Source organism: Somniosus microcephalus, chromosome 26 (genome assembly GCF_052327205.1).
Source record: "Somniosus microcephalus isolate GS21.2 chromosome 26, FLI_Smic_1.0, whole genome shotgun sequence".
Classification (NCBI taxonomy): domain Eukaryota; kingdom Metazoa; phylum Chordata; class Chondrichthyes; order Squaliformes; family Somniosidae; genus Somniosus; species Somniosus microcephalus.
Genome location: NC_141012.1, coordinates 3,121,943 through 3,139,065, shown reverse-complemented (window position 1 = coordinate 3,139,065; position 17,123 = coordinate 3,121,943). Strand labels below are relative to the sequence as shown.

The window sequence follows — 17,123 nt, the reverse complement described above, 5'->3', positions numbered from 1 at the left end:
GAAATTGATGGGATTGAGGGCCGATAAATCCCCAGGGCCTGATAATCTACATCCTAAGGTACTTAAGGAAGTGGCCCTAGAAATAGTAGATGCATTGCTGGTCATCTTCCAAAATTCTATAGACTCTGGAACAGTACCCATGGATTGGCGGGTAGCTAATGTTACCCCACTGTTCAAAAAGGGTGGTAGAAAGAAAACGGGGAATTACAGACCGGTAAGCCTGACATCGGTGGTGGGGAAAATTCTAGAGTCCATTATAAAGGATGTAATAGCAGAGCACTTGGAAAACAGTGACAGGATCGGACAAAGTTAACATGGCTTTACAAAAGGTAAATCGTGCTTGACTAATCTACTGGAATTCTTTGAGGATGTAACTGGGAAAATAGATAAGGGAGAACCAGTGGATGTGGTGTGTTTGGATTTTCAAAAGGCTTTCAATAAGGTCCCGCATAAGAGATTAGTGTGTAAATTTAAGGCACATGGGATTGGGGGCAAGGTATTGACTTGGATAGAGAACTGGCTGGCAGACAGAAAGCAGAGTTGGAATAAACGGTTCTTTTTCCGAGTGGCAGGCAGTGACTAGTGGGGTACCGCAGGGATCGGTCCTTGGACCCCAGCTATTCACAATATATATTAATGATCTGGACGAGGGAACTAGATGTATTATCTCCAAGTTTGCAGATGACACAAAGCTGGGTGGGCGTGTGTGCTGTGAGGAGGATGCCGAGAAACTCCAGTATGATTTGGACAGGTTGGGTGATTGGGCAGAAGCATGGCAGATGCAATATAATGTGGATAAATGCGAGGTTATCCACTTTGGTGTCAAAAACAGGAAGGCAGTTTATTATCTGAACGGCAATAGATTGGGAGAAGGGGAAGTGCAACAAGACCTGGGCGTCCTTGTGCACCAGTCGCTGAAAGTAAGCATGCAGGTGCAGCAGGCGGTTAAGAAGGCAAATGGTATGTTGGCCTTTGTAGCGAGAGGGTTTGAGTACAGGAATAAGGATGTCTTGCTGCAGTTGTACAGGGCCTTGGTGAGACCACATCTTAAGTATTGTGTGCAGTTTTGGGCACCTTATCTGAGGAAGGATATTCTTGCCATGGAAGGAGTGCAGTGAAGATTCATCAGGCTGATACCTGGGATGACAGGAATGATGTATGAGGAGAGATTGGGTCGATTGGGCTTGTACTCGCTGGAGTTTAGAAGCATGAGAGGGGATCTCATCGAAACTTATAAAATTCTAACAGGACTAGACAGACTAGATGCTGGAAGGATGTTCCTGATGGCCGGGGAGTCCAGAACCAGGGGTCACAGTCTAAGGATAAGGGGTAAGCCATTTAGGACAGAGATGAGGAGGAATTTCTTCACCCAGAGAGTGGTGAACCTGTGGAATTCTCTGCCAAAGAAGGCAGTAGAGGCCAATTCATTAAATATATTCAAGAAGGAGTTGGATATATTTCTTAAGGCTAAAGGGATATGGGGAGAAAGCAGGAACAGGGTACTGAATTTGGATGATCAGCCATGATCTAATTGAATGGCGGAGCAGGCTCGAGGGGCCGAATGGCCTACTCCTGCTCCTATCTTCTATGTTTGCAATAGGTGATGTAAACATAGTTGACCAGATGATGAGGGATCAGCGATTACTTTCGGGGTCCTGTCACTGGATCCACTCTGCCTCGTGCAATTGCACGGGTTGCATGATTCGAACGCCAGCCTTGGTGGATATGACATTGGATTTCAGCAGCAAGAGACGAGTGCAGAGCCGTGCGTCTGTAGAGCACAATCTCACTGACACATTAAGCTGCTGAGTGATGAGCAATGCCCTGGGTTCAGCAGCTGAGCTTGTGGGTGGATATGGCAATGGTTCTGCCAGTGCTGGAGCAGAGGTTTAGTTGTGGGAGTGTGCCATGTTCTTCCAGAGATAGCTATGCTGACACTGGATTAACTCTTAGTCTGTGTGAGCATCAACACATCAGAGTTGATTCCACATTGTGTTGGATGGTTCGTGCTGCAGCGGGTGTTGGGTCCTGATTGTTTTGTTTTCTTTTTCTCCTCAGGGACTCATACTGGATAATAAAGGGACTGCTCCTCTCGGAGATGAGCAAAACCTCCAAAGGAATGATTGAAAACTTCCTGCATCTCATCCGAAGGTAGAATGTAAGGGGAGGCAGGAGCATGCTCCACCTTCAGGAGAGGAGGGGACCCGTACCCCAGTGAGAGTCAGCACCTTCAGGAGAGGAGGGGACCTGTACCCCAGTGAGAGTCAGCACCTTCAGGGGAGGAGGGGGCCTGTACCCCAGTGAGAGTCAGCACCTTCAGGAGAGGAGGGGACCTGAACCCCAGTGAGAGTCAGCACCTTCAGGGGAGGAGGGGGCCTGTACCCCAGTGAGAGTCAGCACCTTCAGGGGAGGAGGGGGCCTGTACCCCAGTGAGAGTCGGCACCTTCAGGAGAGGAGGGGACCTGTACCCCAGTGAGAGTCAGCACCTTCAGGCGAGGAGGGGACCCGTACCCCAGTGAGAGTCAGCACCTTCAGGAGAGGAGGGGACCCGTACCCCAGTGAGAGTCAGCACCTTCAGGGGAGGACGGGACCTGTACCCCAGTGAGAGTCGGCACCTTCAGGAGAGGAGGGGACCTGTACCCCAGTGAGAGTCAGCACCTTCAGGCGAGGAGGGGACCCGTACCCCAGTGAGAGTCAGCACCTTCAGGCGAGGAGGGGACCCGTACCCCAGTGAGAGTCGGCACCTTCAGGAGAGGAGGGGACCCGTACCCCAGTGAGAGTCAGCACCTTCAGGAGAGGAGGGTACCCGTACCCCAGTGAGAGTCAGCACCTTCAGGAGAGGAGGGGACCCGTACCCCAGTGAGAGTCAGCACCTTCAGGAGAGGAGGGGACCTGAACCCCAGTGAGAGTCGGCACCTTCAGGAGAGGAGGGGACCCGTACCCCAGTGAGAGTCAGCACCTTCAGGAGAGGAGGGGACCCGTACCCCAGTGAGAGTCAGCACCTTCAGGAGAGGAGGGGACCCGTACCCAGTGAGAGTCAGCACCTTCAGGAGAGGAGGGGACCTGAACCCCAGTGAGAGTCAGCACCTTCAGGGGAGGAGGGGACCTGAACCCCAGTGAGAGTCAGCACCTTCAGGGGAGGAGGGGACCTGTACCCCAGTGAGAGTCAGCACCTTCAGGCGAGGAGGGGACCTGTACCCCAGTGAGAGTCAGCACCTTCAGGCGAGGAGGGGACCTGTACCCCAGTGAGAGTCAGCACCTTCAGGCGAGGTGGGAGGGAAACTGGGGGAAAATAGACAAGGAAATGCACAATGAACCAACAGTGAGCATTGCAGTAAAGGTGTTGCTGTAGTTGAGATGTTTTGAGTAATGTTGGGGAGGGTTCAGCCAAGCTGCACTCCCAGTAGGAACACCGTGCTTGAGGTGAGAGTGGTTTGCAGATGGAACTGAAACACACTGAGCTCAACGTGGAGTTGCACACTGTTCATAAATAAAAACGGAATATTAAAAGTATTCCTCTCCACCCACCTATATTTGTGTCCTCTGACCTCGGGCATGACCTTTCCGCAGGCCCTTTTTCAGTGTTCTCTGTAACCTCCTCCAGCCCCGCGACCCTCCCAGAACTCTGCACTCCTCCAATTCTGGCCTCTTGTGCATCCCCAATTTTCATTGCTCCACTGTTGGCAGCTGTGCCTTCAAAGGGGCTATAAAAATGCAAGTTGTTATTGTGCTTGTAGATTATTAACATTTAACATTTAAAATTTGAACATTTTTCCTTTCTCTCTTATTTCTCTTTCTGTACCTGATTTGACTCTAATTCATCCTCTATCTCTTTCATTCCTCAGTTTCTTTCTCTATCCTTAAATCTCATTGGTTAAGGAGATAGACCGTTGGCCCTGTCATTGGAGTGTTAAGCTGTTAAAGGCACCATGTAAATGCAAACTGTTGTTCCTTAACCTGGTCAGGACTCCGTGTGACTACATTATCTATCAGATACCCCTGGGTGAGGTCAGGTCCTCACTGTGAGCTAACTTTCCCGTTGAATTTTTTCTCCTCACAGGCCCTGTGGAGATTAGCTATTTACTGTTATCCCTGCTATCTCCTTAACTCAATCCCCAGTCACTTGGTTCCAGTCTCCTTCATTGCTGCACCTTGCAGCTTCCACTTTCAATCCCAGGGGAAATCCTGCTATTTAACACTGCAAACTTCTGTCCAGCAAGCCTGTGCTAGGTTAGGGGAGGAATGATCTGAATCGGAGTATTTAACCTCTTCTGATTTTCCAGATATGACTTCATCCCAAACGGAGGGCGGGTATACTATGAGCGCAGGAGTCAGCCTCCGTTCCTGGTGCTGATGATGGAGAGTTACATCAACGCCACAAACGACAGGGCCTTCTTAATGTGAGTTGTCTGTTATTAATGTTGGCTGCGCTGTGGTGTGTGTGTTTGGGTTTTTAAGGAGTGTTAAGTATTTTGTTCCCACCTCCACGTTGAGCAGGATAATAGGGGTGGGGACGGAGCAAGGATTCTTCTCAACCCTTTTATAACCAATTTTGGCACACACTGCGGGGCGGGGTGGAGGGGGGAGCACCAGAGGAGGGTCACTTTCTTCCCCCCCCACCCCGGTGTCAAGCACATTGGCTCTCTTGTACACATTACATGTTCACGCTTGGTTTTATTTGCACGAGTTTGCAATGGAAGGTCAATGTGTTCTGGGTCATTGCTAACCCGTACAAACCAGCAGGTCCCCGGTTGGTGCTGGTTTGTTGATCTCCGCTGGGGGTGCGGGGGCTACAGGTGGCATTAGTGCCCCATGACTCTGGAGGGGGAAATCGGCCAGGGTTCCTGCTCCAGATCACTGTCCAGTGATTCCTCTGGGAGAGTTGAATAAGCTGTTGACATTCTGACCTGGAGGATAGCATGTGATCCCCAAAACATTGGTAAAAGTCCTGTCTAATAAAAAAGGAATCTGATTTGCTCAGCCAATGTAATGCTGCGGTGCCTGACATTATCACTGTTTCGATTGGGCTTCCAGAGTGTTTCATTCAGCTTCTGCTCCTAATGATCCAGATGTAACTGCTGTCTGGTCTCGCTAATTATAACTATAGTGGCCCAGAAATTCGGGTCGGGGGCTTCCCGTGGGTGTAAGCCCCCGACCTGCACTTATCTTGCGCGCCGGCAGTTGAGCTGTAGGGCCCTGTGGACTTCCGCTCCGGGGCCTGGCCCAGCTGCCGGTGTGCTGTGCTTGCGTGTCCCAGGGGCGTAGTTAGTGCGATGCGCCCCCTGGGATCACGTGAGCCATGGGCAGCCAATCGGAGGAGGGAAAAGCCCATTCATAAGATTGACAGGAAGACCTGTCTAAACTTATGAATACTATGGGCCTCAAAATAGCATTAAACCTTCAAATAAAAAATTTTTTAAATCACACTTTTTCAATAAACTACAAATTACATTAAATAATTATTTTAAACAATAATTTAAATTTCTGAAAAAAATAATTTTATAAAAAAAGGGGCTAATAATAAACTTAACTTGCTTTAAAGTATTTAAAAATAATAAACCTGTGGGGGAAAAAGAAGTTGTAATTTTAATTAATTGACCACTTACCTTGTAAAAAGCAGGCCTTATGCCTGCTTTTTAAATGTGTAAATCCTACAGGCTTAACCAACCTGCAAAAAAACCTAAGTTCAAAGCGCACGCGCAGCCTCCCCTGCACGCGCGTTCGACCTCTGAACCTCTTCATTCAGAGGATCGGAAGTGCCGGTTTCCCGCGCATGCGCAGTGCATACAGGAAACCCGCACTTCCATTCGGCCTACGGGTGAGTACCCCGTGCGTACTCACCCGGGGAGAACCGAATTTCTGGGCCATAGTTTTGTAAAACCAGCAAATTTTATCCAGTACAGTTACACAGTGAGTGACCCTTACTCTGAATAAACAGTGACTCTGTACAGTTACACAGTGAGTGACCCTTACCCTGAATAAACAGTGACTCTCTACAGTGACACTCTGAAGTGGCCTAACCGGCTACTCCGTTATATTAAAGCGCTACACTGCAGCGGTTCAAGAAGGTGGCCCACCACCTCGGTATCTGGGGACGAGCCTTGCCAGTGACGCCCACGTGAATGATTTAAAACAAACCACTTGGAGCAGAAGTTGGTTCATGCTGTCGTTTGTGTCGGTCACATCGTCACTCTGGGGAATAACGTGAAATGTAACTTTTTTTTAAATCAGGCAAAATATTGATGATCTGGACAAGGAGTATGAATTCTGGATGAGGAATCGATCTATGCCTGTCACCGTAGGAGGCAGAACACATCTGAACCAGTATATTGTTGAAACAGCTGGTCCCAGGTGTGTGCAGATCTGAACTGCGCTTCTGCATTTGCTGTTTAACTTGTGCAAAGGTCTTTGCCTCAAATTTACTGAGAGGGAGTAGCAGATGAACACGGTTTGTGTGACGTTCCTTCCTTCACTACTTTAACACAACATTATCGTGCAGCGGGAAGATTTACTGATTAAAAAGCAAACCAGCAAATGCTGGACTCGCAGCCGCAGACACACGGACTAACAACTCGGGTAGGGACCCATTGTCGGGAATTCCAGTCATGAGCCTCTATCTGATCGACCTGCCATGTCCTTTCACAATGTTTTATTTTCTTATTGAAAATTTGTTGCTTTTTCTAAAATAGGCCCGAATCCTACAGTGAGGACATGGAGTTGGCGCAGACTCTACCGGAAGGTAACTTTTTGTTATATTCTAAAAGCCGTCTGCATTCCAAAGCAAGGTGGAGAAAGAATTTGTACGTCCTGCACTGGGAGTGTTTGATGGGACAGTGTAGAGGGAGCTTTACTCTGTATCTAACCCCGTGCAAAAACAGGAAGGCAGATTATTATTTGAATGGCAATAGATTGGGAGAAGGGGAAGTGCAAAGAGACCTGGGTGTCCTTGTGCACCAGTTGCTGAAGGTAAGCATGCAGGTGCAGCAGGCGGTTAAGAAGGCAAATGGTATGTTGGCCTTCGTAGCAAGAGGGTTCGAGTACAGGAACAAGGATGTCTTGCTACAGTTGTACAGGGCTTTGGTGAGACCGCACCTTGAGTATTGTGTACAGTTTTGGTCACCTTACCTGAGGAAGGACGTTCTTGCCATGGAGGGAGTGCAGCGAAGATTCACCAGGCTGATACCTGGGATGGCAGGAATGACGTATGAGGAGAGATTGTGTCGATTGGGCTTATACTCACTGGAGTTTAGAAGATTGAGAGGGGATCTCATCGAAACCTATAAAATTCTGTCAGGTCTGGACAGATTAGATGCAGGAAGGGTGTTCCCAATGGCCGGGGAGTCCAGAACCAGGGGTCATAGTCTAAGGATAAGGGGTAAGCCATTTAGGACTGAAATGAGGAGGAATTTCTTCACCCAGCGAGTGGTGAACCTGTGGAATTCTCTGCCACAGAGGGCGGTGGAGGCTAGTTCATTAAATATATTCAAGAAAGAGTTGGATATATTTCTTGAGGCTAAAGGGATCAAGGGATATGGGGAAAAGGCAGGGACAGGGTACTGAATTTGGATGATCAGCCATGATCACATTGAATGGCGGAGCAGGCTCGAAGGGCCGAATGGCCTACTACTGCTCCTATCTTCTATGTTTCTATGTACCTGCCCTGGGAGTGTTTGATGGGACAGTGTAGAGGGAGCTTTACTCTGTATCTAACCGGTGCTGTACCTGCCCTGGGAGTGTTTGATGGGACAGTGTAGAGGGAGCTTTACTCTGTATCTAACCGGTGCTGTACCTGCCCTGGGAGTGTTTGATGGGACAGTGTAGAGGGAGCTTTACTCTGTATCTAACCGGTGCTGTACCTGCCCTGGGAGTGTTTGACGGGACAGTGTAGAGGGAGCTTTACTCTGTATCTAACCCGTGCTGTACCTGCCCTGGGAGTGTTTGATGGGACAGTGTAGAGGGAGCTTTACTCTGTATCTAACCTGTGCTGTACCTGCCCTGGGAGTGTTGTGGGTGAAGGTTTGCCACCTGTGGTTACAGTACCCCCTGCAGTCTGCAATGACCCCGCAGTTTGTGCCGAGTCCTGGCGCAGGCATTTTAGAAACTGAGCCACAGTCTTACTCATCAAGTGAGGCGTGTCGTTCCGACAGTTCAAATGACGCTGAGTGTTTGTCATCCTCAGCTGCCCGAGGAGACCTGTGGGTGGAGCTGAAAACTGGAGCAGAGTCCGGCTGGGATTTCTCATCACGCTGGTTCATTGACTCCAACGGAGAGAATAATGGAACGTTAAAGGACACAAAAACCAAGCACATCCTCCCTGTCGATCTGAACTCCGTCCTTTGCAGGAACGAGCGAATCTTGGCATCGTTCCACAAGCAGCTGGGTCGGTATCATTAATGGGCCGGTGGGGAGAATTTAATATCTTAATGTTCTGTTTCCTTCTGTCACAGCTCCCTGTTCCAGCACCGGCTGTGTCTCGGTTCCAACTCCCGTGTTAGTGTGTTGTAAATAGGCAAGTCCGATCAAGGACTGATACCTGTGGTCAGCGGCCCCTTTAGTGCCACACTTGTGTCTGAGCCAGAAGGTCATGGGTTCAAACCGCATTCTAATACTGGGCCATTGAGGGAGTGCTGCAGTGTCGGAGGTGCTGTCCTTTGGATAAGGTGTTAAACCGAGTCCCCGTCCACCTGTTCTGGTGGATGTTAAATATCCCGTGACAGTATTCAGATAGGGAGTTCTCATGCTGTCCTGCGTTAATGAGCACCACCAAACACAAATTAACTGGCCACTTGTCTCATTGCAATTTGTTGGATCTTACTATGCATGTATTGGCTGCCTTATTTGCTTATGTAATGGTTTCTGCACTTTGGAGGTAATTTGTGAAGTGCTGAGAGATGTTTGAGACGCCCTCTAAGTGTTTCCCTCAGGTGGGGGCTGCATACACAGCGAGCCATGTAACAGCAGCGTGATACCTGAGCTATGACCCGGGTAACCCTGGCCACAGATCATGATCCTAGTCTTTGCAGGGCAGTTCCACATTATATAGCTGGCTTGAGACTGCAGCATTTTCTCTCTCTTCTTCTTTGGATGTCTCCTTGCTCTCTGCCTCACCACCTGGGTCGAATCACAGACCCTCTAACAGGGTGTGAGGCGCCCGAGCGCAGTGACTCGCTCGTGAGGGGGTGCGTGGGCACCCTGAGACATTTCTCGATGTCGGGACAGCTGAGATTGGTAACTTGGCTCGAAGGTCATTGCACGTTGTATCATCTGTGACAGACCGTACCTCGGTGCTCCAGTGTGTGACACCACTCTCTCAATGCCCCTGTCTGTGTCCCCACCTATACCAGAGTCTCACTGTGTGACCCCCCGCCGATACATTGCCGTCCCCCCATGCGATGCCCCACAGGTACCAGCCCTTGCGATGCGCCTGTCTATTTTTCAGGTAACTCTCCCAAGGCCCAGCACTACGAGGACGCCCTGAACCGTCGGATCGACGCTATGCGTGAAATTTTCTGGGACAAAAAGCAAGGAATCTGGTTCGATTACAACTTAATAAATAACTGCAGTAATGCCGCATTCTACGCTTCTAACTTGGCTCCTCTCTGGGCCGAGTGCTTTGCTGAGCGGGAGCCGGGGCAGACAGCGGAGATGGTGATCCGTTACCTGGAGGTATTGCTGCTCACTAGTTACACTGAATGTACCCCTTTTATATCCCAGGTGGGGTTGGTGAGTGGTGGGAGGGGATGCTGGCAATTTTGTTTAGCCTCTACCGTGAATGAATGCTGTCTCCCCCTGCAGTGAAATGTCTGCAGAGATCTCTCGGATACCCGGTTACTTCCCCAGAGAGCAGGGAAGAGAATTGGAAGTGCTGACTGTCACTGGGCTACAGGTCCATGGGCAACGCCACCTCTGGGCTACAGGTCCATGGGCAACGCCACCTCTGGTACGTTTTTCAAAAGGCGGCTATCGGCTGGGCTGTGACCAGAAGGACCGCAGGTTGGACACCTGGTCTGTCCTGTGTAATTTCAACAAGCAGCTTTTGGTAGCAGAAAAGAGAGTCGGTTCCTGCCACTGGTCACTGTCCAGACACCCCTGCTGGAAAGTGTGGGTATCGGTTGAGGATGGGATTGGACTCTGCCTTGATGCCTGCCATAGTCGAATAGCTCATCGAGGCTCGCACACAAAGTATCCGATAACTACTCTTGGCCATTGCATCTGTATCCCAGGAAGACTCAACACCTTCAGGAGAGGAAGGGAGAATTTATTAAATTAGTTCATTATATATTTTTTTAATTACTGAGCCTGCGGGGTGCTGATTATCCTGTGGTTACTGACGGTCCTGTGATTATAGAAGCCAAGTAATCATCTGAGTTTTATGTACTAGTAACAACAACACAACTTGTATTTATATAGCAGCTTTAATGTAGTAAAACGTCCTAAGACGCTTCACAGGAGCGTTTATCAAACAAAATTTCACACCGAGCCACATAAGGAGATATTAGGACAGGTGACCAGAAGCTTGGTTAAAGAGGTAGGTTTTAAGGAGTGTAACACTCCGTGCAGAAGCCAGGAGACACTCTGAACTCGCTGTGTAAATGTTGGGATATGTAAACAAACTGCAGATCACTCTCAGCGGGATTTGTGCTTTAATCAACAGGGCCAACAACTGCTCTGGTACAAGAACGGAATCCCAACGTCTCTGGTGGCGAGCGGGGAGCAGTGGGACTATCCCAACGCCTGGCCGCCCCTGCAGCAAATCATCATTGAAGGTAAAGCAATCCTGCTTTTGTTTCATTCACCGCCACGTGGCACAGGGCTGTGTGATGTGTCTGTCAGCGAGAACGATTCCAGGCTAGACGGGCCAAGTTTATCTGATGAGTTTTCGAGTGGGTGGGACACAGTGTGTCTGGGCAGCAAATGGTACAGACTTTAAAAAAAGAAAATGTGAGTCGTTGTAGGCGGGACAAGGCTTTGATCCTGTGATTGTACTCGTGCTACGCTACTGGTCCCCCCCCCATGAGTGGGGGGAGGGGCGCAGAGCTCGCCCGGCCTGGAGTGGTTGAGGCTGTGGGAGGGGGAGGGCGGTGATCAGAATGGGTTTTTCCTGGGTGTTGTCCTTTGCTGCTACTAGTGACTGATTTCTGAGCTTGGCTGCCGGAGGGTCTGCTGAGGTTTACCTCCCTCTTCCCTGGACCTGTAGGGCGGAAGGAGACCCAAGAATGAAAAAGACTTGCATTTCTATAGCGCCTTTCACGACCACCGGACGTCTCAAAGTGTTTTACAGCCATGAAGTACTTTTTGAAGTGGAGTTACTGTTGTAAGCAAGAGGAACGCAGCTTGTAAATGAACAGCTGGTTTCAGTGTGGTGCATCCGCCGTGTCCCATAGCGCTGTGTAGGTCAGTACTGGGAGATGCCTGCACTTTTTCCCCACTCCCTTTCTGTCTTTGCATGGATTAAACATCTGATGTCCGGTTCCACATGTACACTGACAACACCCAGCACCACCTCACCACCACCTCTCGACCCCTCAATTTGTCACGCTGCTTGTCCAACATCCAGTCCTGGATAAGTCTCAATTTCCACCAATTAAATATTGGGAGGACTGAAGCTATTGTCTTTTAAAATAGAGGCATTGCCAGACCAGGAGTCAGTATAGATCAGCGAGCACAGAGGTGATGGGTGAACAGGACTTGGTGTGAGTTAGGATACAGGCAGCAAAGTTCTGGATGAGCTCAAGTTTAAGGAAGGTGGAAGATTGGGGGGTCGGCCAGGAGAGCGTTGGAATAGTCTGGTCTGGAGGTGACAAAGGCATGGGTGAGGGTTTCAGCAGCAGATGGGTTGAGATGGGCAATGTTATGGAGGTGGAAATAGGACACCGAGGTTGCAAACCGTCTGGTTCAGCATAAGACGGGCCAGGGAGGGGGATGGAATTGGTGGCGAGGGTACAGAGTTTGTGGCGGGGATGGAAGGTGAAGGCTTTGGTCTTGCCAGTGTTTAACTGGAGGACTGTGCCTGGGAGACTTGGACTCGGACTCGTTCCAAGGGAGACCATCCCCATGGCTTTCAGAACCAATAGGAAAAGTGGAACCCTAGACGGGGAGTCCGAGAATCCCAGGGGAGGCTGACGGTGCAGGACAGGTAGGGAATACCGGATAAATCAAAGAGCATTTGTGAGACACACAGCCTGGCTTTTAAAAGGCTGTAATTTGTGGAAAGAGGAAGAGCGGGGATCATTAGTGGTTTGGGGTTGGATGGTGAAAGAGCAGTGTAGGTGTGGGGAAACCTGGTGCCAATGAGAGAGCCAGAAGTGCGTGTTCTATATTATTCGGACTGTGGTTAATCAATCACTCGTTCCCTGCCCCATCTCGAGTACATGAGACAAGGATCTCGATCATGGAATTGTTGTACAGTTTGAGCTTTTAGTCAATTTGTTGAAAATCTTTTTTTGTAATGCGGGCCTGGCAAAGTCTAACTCTGAGACAGGCCGGAGGATTGCATTCCAGCAAGCGCAGAAGTGGATCCAATCAAACTGGGTTCTGTACGAGAAGCATCGAGCTATGTTTGAGAAGGTGAGCGTCATTTTTTGAGCGAGAGAGAGAGAGACATCAAAATCAGGGTGTCCGTGTCTGCAGAACCGGCCTGCGTGGCGCTCTCCTCACGGGGGGTGGGTGCGGTCCTGCACGGTCTCTCTGGTGGAACGCAGACTCCTTCCCTGCTCCACTCTATTCCTGACCCGGGGAGGCTCGGACTGGGGTCTGTGGTGCTCCCTGACACAGGGAGGAGGTTGGACTGGGCTGTTGTGTCTGGGTGTTACTACGTGCAGTGAGGGGTTGGCAGGTCAGGGTCAGGGTGCAGCCTTCCCCCTCGAGGCAGGGATGTGAAGGTTGGGGAGATCCCTGGGATTACAGGGATAATTCTTAACTGAATAATACCATGCATATTACATTAAAATGACTGACTGCTCACAGAGCGCAGTATAAATGGGGAAAGGGGTGAGAACTGTAGCAAAGGCAGTGGTTTTAATGGGGGATAATAGATTGGGAAAAGCAGACTAGCACCTGTCAGAAAGGTAGTGAATTTCTTGTGTCTGGGATAGTTTTCTGCAACCTGTTCTAGAGGCAACAAGGGGGCAAGCCATATTAGATTGAGTACTGAGCCAGATTTAGTTAACTGCCTAACTCTGCGTGGACATTTATCCAATAGCGATCATAACATGATCAAGTTCGACGTAGTGTTTGAAAGGGAGAAACACGAAACAGCTACTAAAATTCTAGATTTCGGTTAGGCCGACTTCAAAGGGATGAGACCGAGACTGTCCACAGTAAACTGGGCAAATCTGTTAATGGGTAAAATGCCAAAAAATCAGTGGGAGGTGTTCAAAAAATAATTTGCGATACAGAACCAGTTTAAACCCGAGTGGCAAGAGCTCTACTTGCCCAAAAAAAGCCATGGACGGTTAAAGAGGGACAGCATAAAACTGAAAGAAAAAGCATACAAAAATGCAAAAAATAGCACAGATCCTGGCATAAGGGAAAGATACAGAGAACCGCAAAGGGTCACAAAACACAGTAAGAGCTACAAAAAGGGAGTATGAAAGGAAACTTGCAAGGGATATCAAAATCAACACACTTTTACAATTATATTAGGGGAAAAAAAGGTAGTCAGGAGCAATGTTGTCCCCTTAAAAACGGAAAGCTGTGATATCAATGATCAGGAAATGGCAGATATGTTAAATAATTACTTTGCATCAGTATTTACGGAAATCCCAAGGAAACTAAATCAAGGACAGGGATTCAATAAAATTAATGTAAGTAAAATAACAGTAATGAAGAAAATAATGGCACTGAAGAGTGACAAATCCCCAGGGCCAGATGGTTTCCATCCCAGGGTTTTAAAGGAAGTAGGTGAGCACATTGCAGATGCCCGAACTATAATCTTCCAAAGTTCTCTCGATTCAGGAATCATTCCTTTAGATTGGAAAATTGCACATGTCACTCTGCTATTTAAAAATGGAGGGAGAGGGAAACCAGGGAATTGTAGACCAGTTAGCCTAACATCTGTTGGGAAATTGCTGGAGTCTATAATTAAGGATAGGGTGACTGAACACCTCAAATTTTCAGTTGATCAGAGAACCAGCATGGATTTGTGAAAGATAGGTCATGCCTGACTAACCTGATTGAATTTTTTGAAGAGTTGACTAATGTAGTGGACAGGGGAATGTCTATGGATGTTATTTATATGGACTTCCAGAAGACATTTGATAAAGTCCCACATAAGAGACTGTTAACTAAAGTAGAAGCCCATGGAATTGAAGGCAAATTATTGACCTGGTTAGGAAATTGGCTGAGCGGCAGGAGACAGGCAGTAGGGATAATGGGCCGGTACTCAAATTAGTAGGATGTGACTAGTGGTGTCCCGCAAGGATCTGTATTGGGGCCTCAACCATTCACAGTATTTATTAATGACTTAGATGATGGCATAGAAAGTCATATGTCCAAATTTGCCAATGACACAAAGATAGGTGGAATTGTAGGCAGTGTAGATGGAAGCATAACATTACAAAGGGATATCGGCAGATTAAGTGAATGGGCAAAACTGTGGCAAATGGATTTCAATATAGGCAAATGTGAGGTCATCCACTTTGGACCTAAAAGGGACAGAACAGGGTACTTCCTAAATGGTGAAATGCTAAAAACAGTGGAGGTCCAAAGAGACTTGGGGTCCAGGTACATAGATCATTAAAATATCAAGAACAGGTACAGAAAATAATCAAAAAGGCTAATGGAATGCGGAGTCCATTTTGTCTGAGTAACTTTCTTTCTTTCATTTGCCCTTGCAGTACGATGTGAGTGGTGACAGTAAACCAGGCGGTGGCGGAGAGTATGACGTGCAGGTCAGAGCCCCTTCAATGCTTCCGTTGACATTGAACAGTCTTTATTCCCAGCCCTGCGAGGGTCGGAGTGAGCAGCGGCAGGGGCAGGCATGGGTCCAAACATCTGTGCCCCCAGACCCACGAGCAGCATCGTCCAGCACAGGACGTGGTCCGGCCCCATGGCCAGTGAGTCTCACTGCAGCATCAGAACTTGCTGTGGTTGGCCCTGTGCCTGCCTTCACGTTTCAGTATCTAACGACACTCCAGGTGTTCCCCACACCCATACACCTTGGGCACAACACAATTCATAGAATCATACAGCACAGAAGGAGGCAATTTGGCCCTTCATGCTGTGCCGGCTCTTTGAGTGAGCTCTCCAATTAGTCCCACTCCCCTGCTCTTTTCCCATAGCCCTGCAAATTTTTCCCTTTCAAGTATTTTTGTAAGTTACTATTGAATCTGCTTCCCTCATCCTTTCAGGCAGCGCGTTCCAGATCACAATTACTCTGTGTAAAAGCAATTCTCCTCTTGCCTCTGGTTCTTTTGCCAATCACCTTAAATCTGTGTCCTCTGGTTACTGACCCTTTTGCCAGTGAAAACAGCTTCTCCTTATTTACTCTATCAAAACCCCTCATGATTTTGAACACCTCTCAAATCTCCCCTTTAACCTTCTCTGCTCTATGGTGAACAACCCCAGCTTCTCCAGTCTCTCCACATATCTGAAGTCCCTCAACCCTGGTACCATTCTAGTAAATCTCCTCTGCACCCTCTCCAAGGTGATGCTAAACTTTTTTCAATGTTTCACTGGATTTTGCTCCTTGTGTTAGTTTCTGTTGCTGTGCAGGGGCTTATTCTGTATTTCCTCTAGTATTGTTGATGGTGAGCTTGCAGCAAACAAAGTGCGGAGTGATGAGCATTCCTTCGAGGACTCCTAGAGTAGCACATTTTCGATGAGGGTGGGCTGATAGCCTTCAATCAGCTGCAGGCGTGAGGACTCTCCCGGGGGGAAAAGCCCTGATCTGCAGGTCACAGTCCTTTTCAACAGGTAACACCTGTGTTTTGTGTCCACAGGTGGGGTTCGGATGGACGAATGGTGTGGCACTGCAGCTCCTGGATCAGTACGGAGACCAGCTCACGTCGGGGGTCGCCGGGATGGCTGTCTTCACCTCGCTCACTGTGCTTCCAGCTGGTTTCCTGCTCTCTCTTGATAAACGGTGGCAATGCTGCCACATAATCAGCAACCTTCAAATTTAACCGCTAATCAGCAGCATTATCCTCAGCCACTGCCTGTTCCATTAGGAGGAGGAGAAGGAGGTAGAGAGACTGAATGAGCTCAGTGTTTTTCCTCTTTCAGTGAAGGGAGAGAGAAGTGTGGAGCAGATCAGCCATTTTACAAAGAAATTTGTCATTCTGGGTTATGACGGGGACATTTGCTGCAAATAGATTCGAGTGTGAGTGTGCTAATAAAGCTGCTGCCGTGTGTCCGTGTCGACGGCTTCCTGAGCTATTTCCTCAGATGCTGTGTCGGGTCTCCTATGACTGGTGATCTCTGTGCGCAGACTGAGTGTAAACACAGCAATAACAATGAATTAAACAATTCCAGAGATTCTTACCCAGTGCTGACATGTTTTGTTTTATTTTTTGTTCTAAATTTTTGTAATGGCTCAGTGAGTGAAAGCATGACCCAGAATCCTGTTGGGCTACAGACCGGGAAATCCCAGGGGTTGTGTTGAACCCCATATTACACCCGTGGTTCTCTGCACTGGCAGTGCTACAACGGGCCTCGGCATTGCAGGGAGGGGAAAGTCAGCCAGATCTCTGTCTGGAGACTCCTGTGGGAAGGTGTGTTCATGTGGGGCATGTGTGTGGGCTTTGCGAGGTGGGGGGATGTGTGTGGGCTGTGTGGGTGTGCACTGGGTGAGGGTATGAGAGGCTTTGCTGTAGTGTGCCCTGTGATCAAATGTCCTACTGACACTGTCTAGGCTCATAGATGAAGAACTAAGAGAAAATAGAGGATGGTCCAGATAAGTTTACAGTATGTGAACGCATGAAGCGTAGTAAACAAGGTTGGTGAGCTGCAGGCACAAATAGCCACATGGGAATATGATGTGGCAATAACTGAGACTTGGCTCAAAAAAGAGCATGATTGGGCATTAAATACTCCTGGTTATAAAGTGTTCAGGAAAGATAGGGAAGGAAAGGTAGAAGGTGGCGTGGCATTATTGGTTAAGAATAATGTTAGTGCTACAAAGG

The 17,123-nt window shown here is 48.6% G+C and overlaps 1 protein-coding gene across 1 annotated transcript in view; it reads left to right on the top strand.

The window, feature by feature from the left end:
* treh (trehalase (brush-border membrane glycoprotein)) overlaps positions 1-16,513 on the top strand; it is a 32,463-nt gene extending 15,950 nt beyond the window's left edge. Inside the window, exons 6-15 of the mRNA XM_085967684.1 lie at positions 2,059-2,151; positions 4,284-4,400; positions 6,232-6,351; positions 6,690-6,739; positions 8,180-8,380; positions 9,440-9,666; positions 10,655-10,764; positions 12,453-12,567; positions 14,838-14,891; positions 15,942-16,513. Coding sequence (XP_085823810.1) covers positions 2,059-2,151; positions 4,284-4,400; positions 6,232-6,351; positions 6,690-6,739; positions 8,180-8,380; positions 9,440-9,666; positions 10,655-10,764; positions 12,453-12,567; positions 14,838-14,891; positions 15,942-16,124 — 1,270 coding nt within the window. The 3' untranslated portion in view covers positions 16,125-16,513. The remainder of the gene's footprint in view (positions 1-2,058; positions 2,152-4,283; positions 4,401-6,231; positions 6,352-6,689; positions 6,740-8,179; positions 8,381-9,439; positions 9,667-10,654; positions 10,765-12,452; positions 12,568-14,837; positions 14,892-15,941) is intronic.
* Positions 16,514-17,123: the final 610 nt, after the last annotated feature.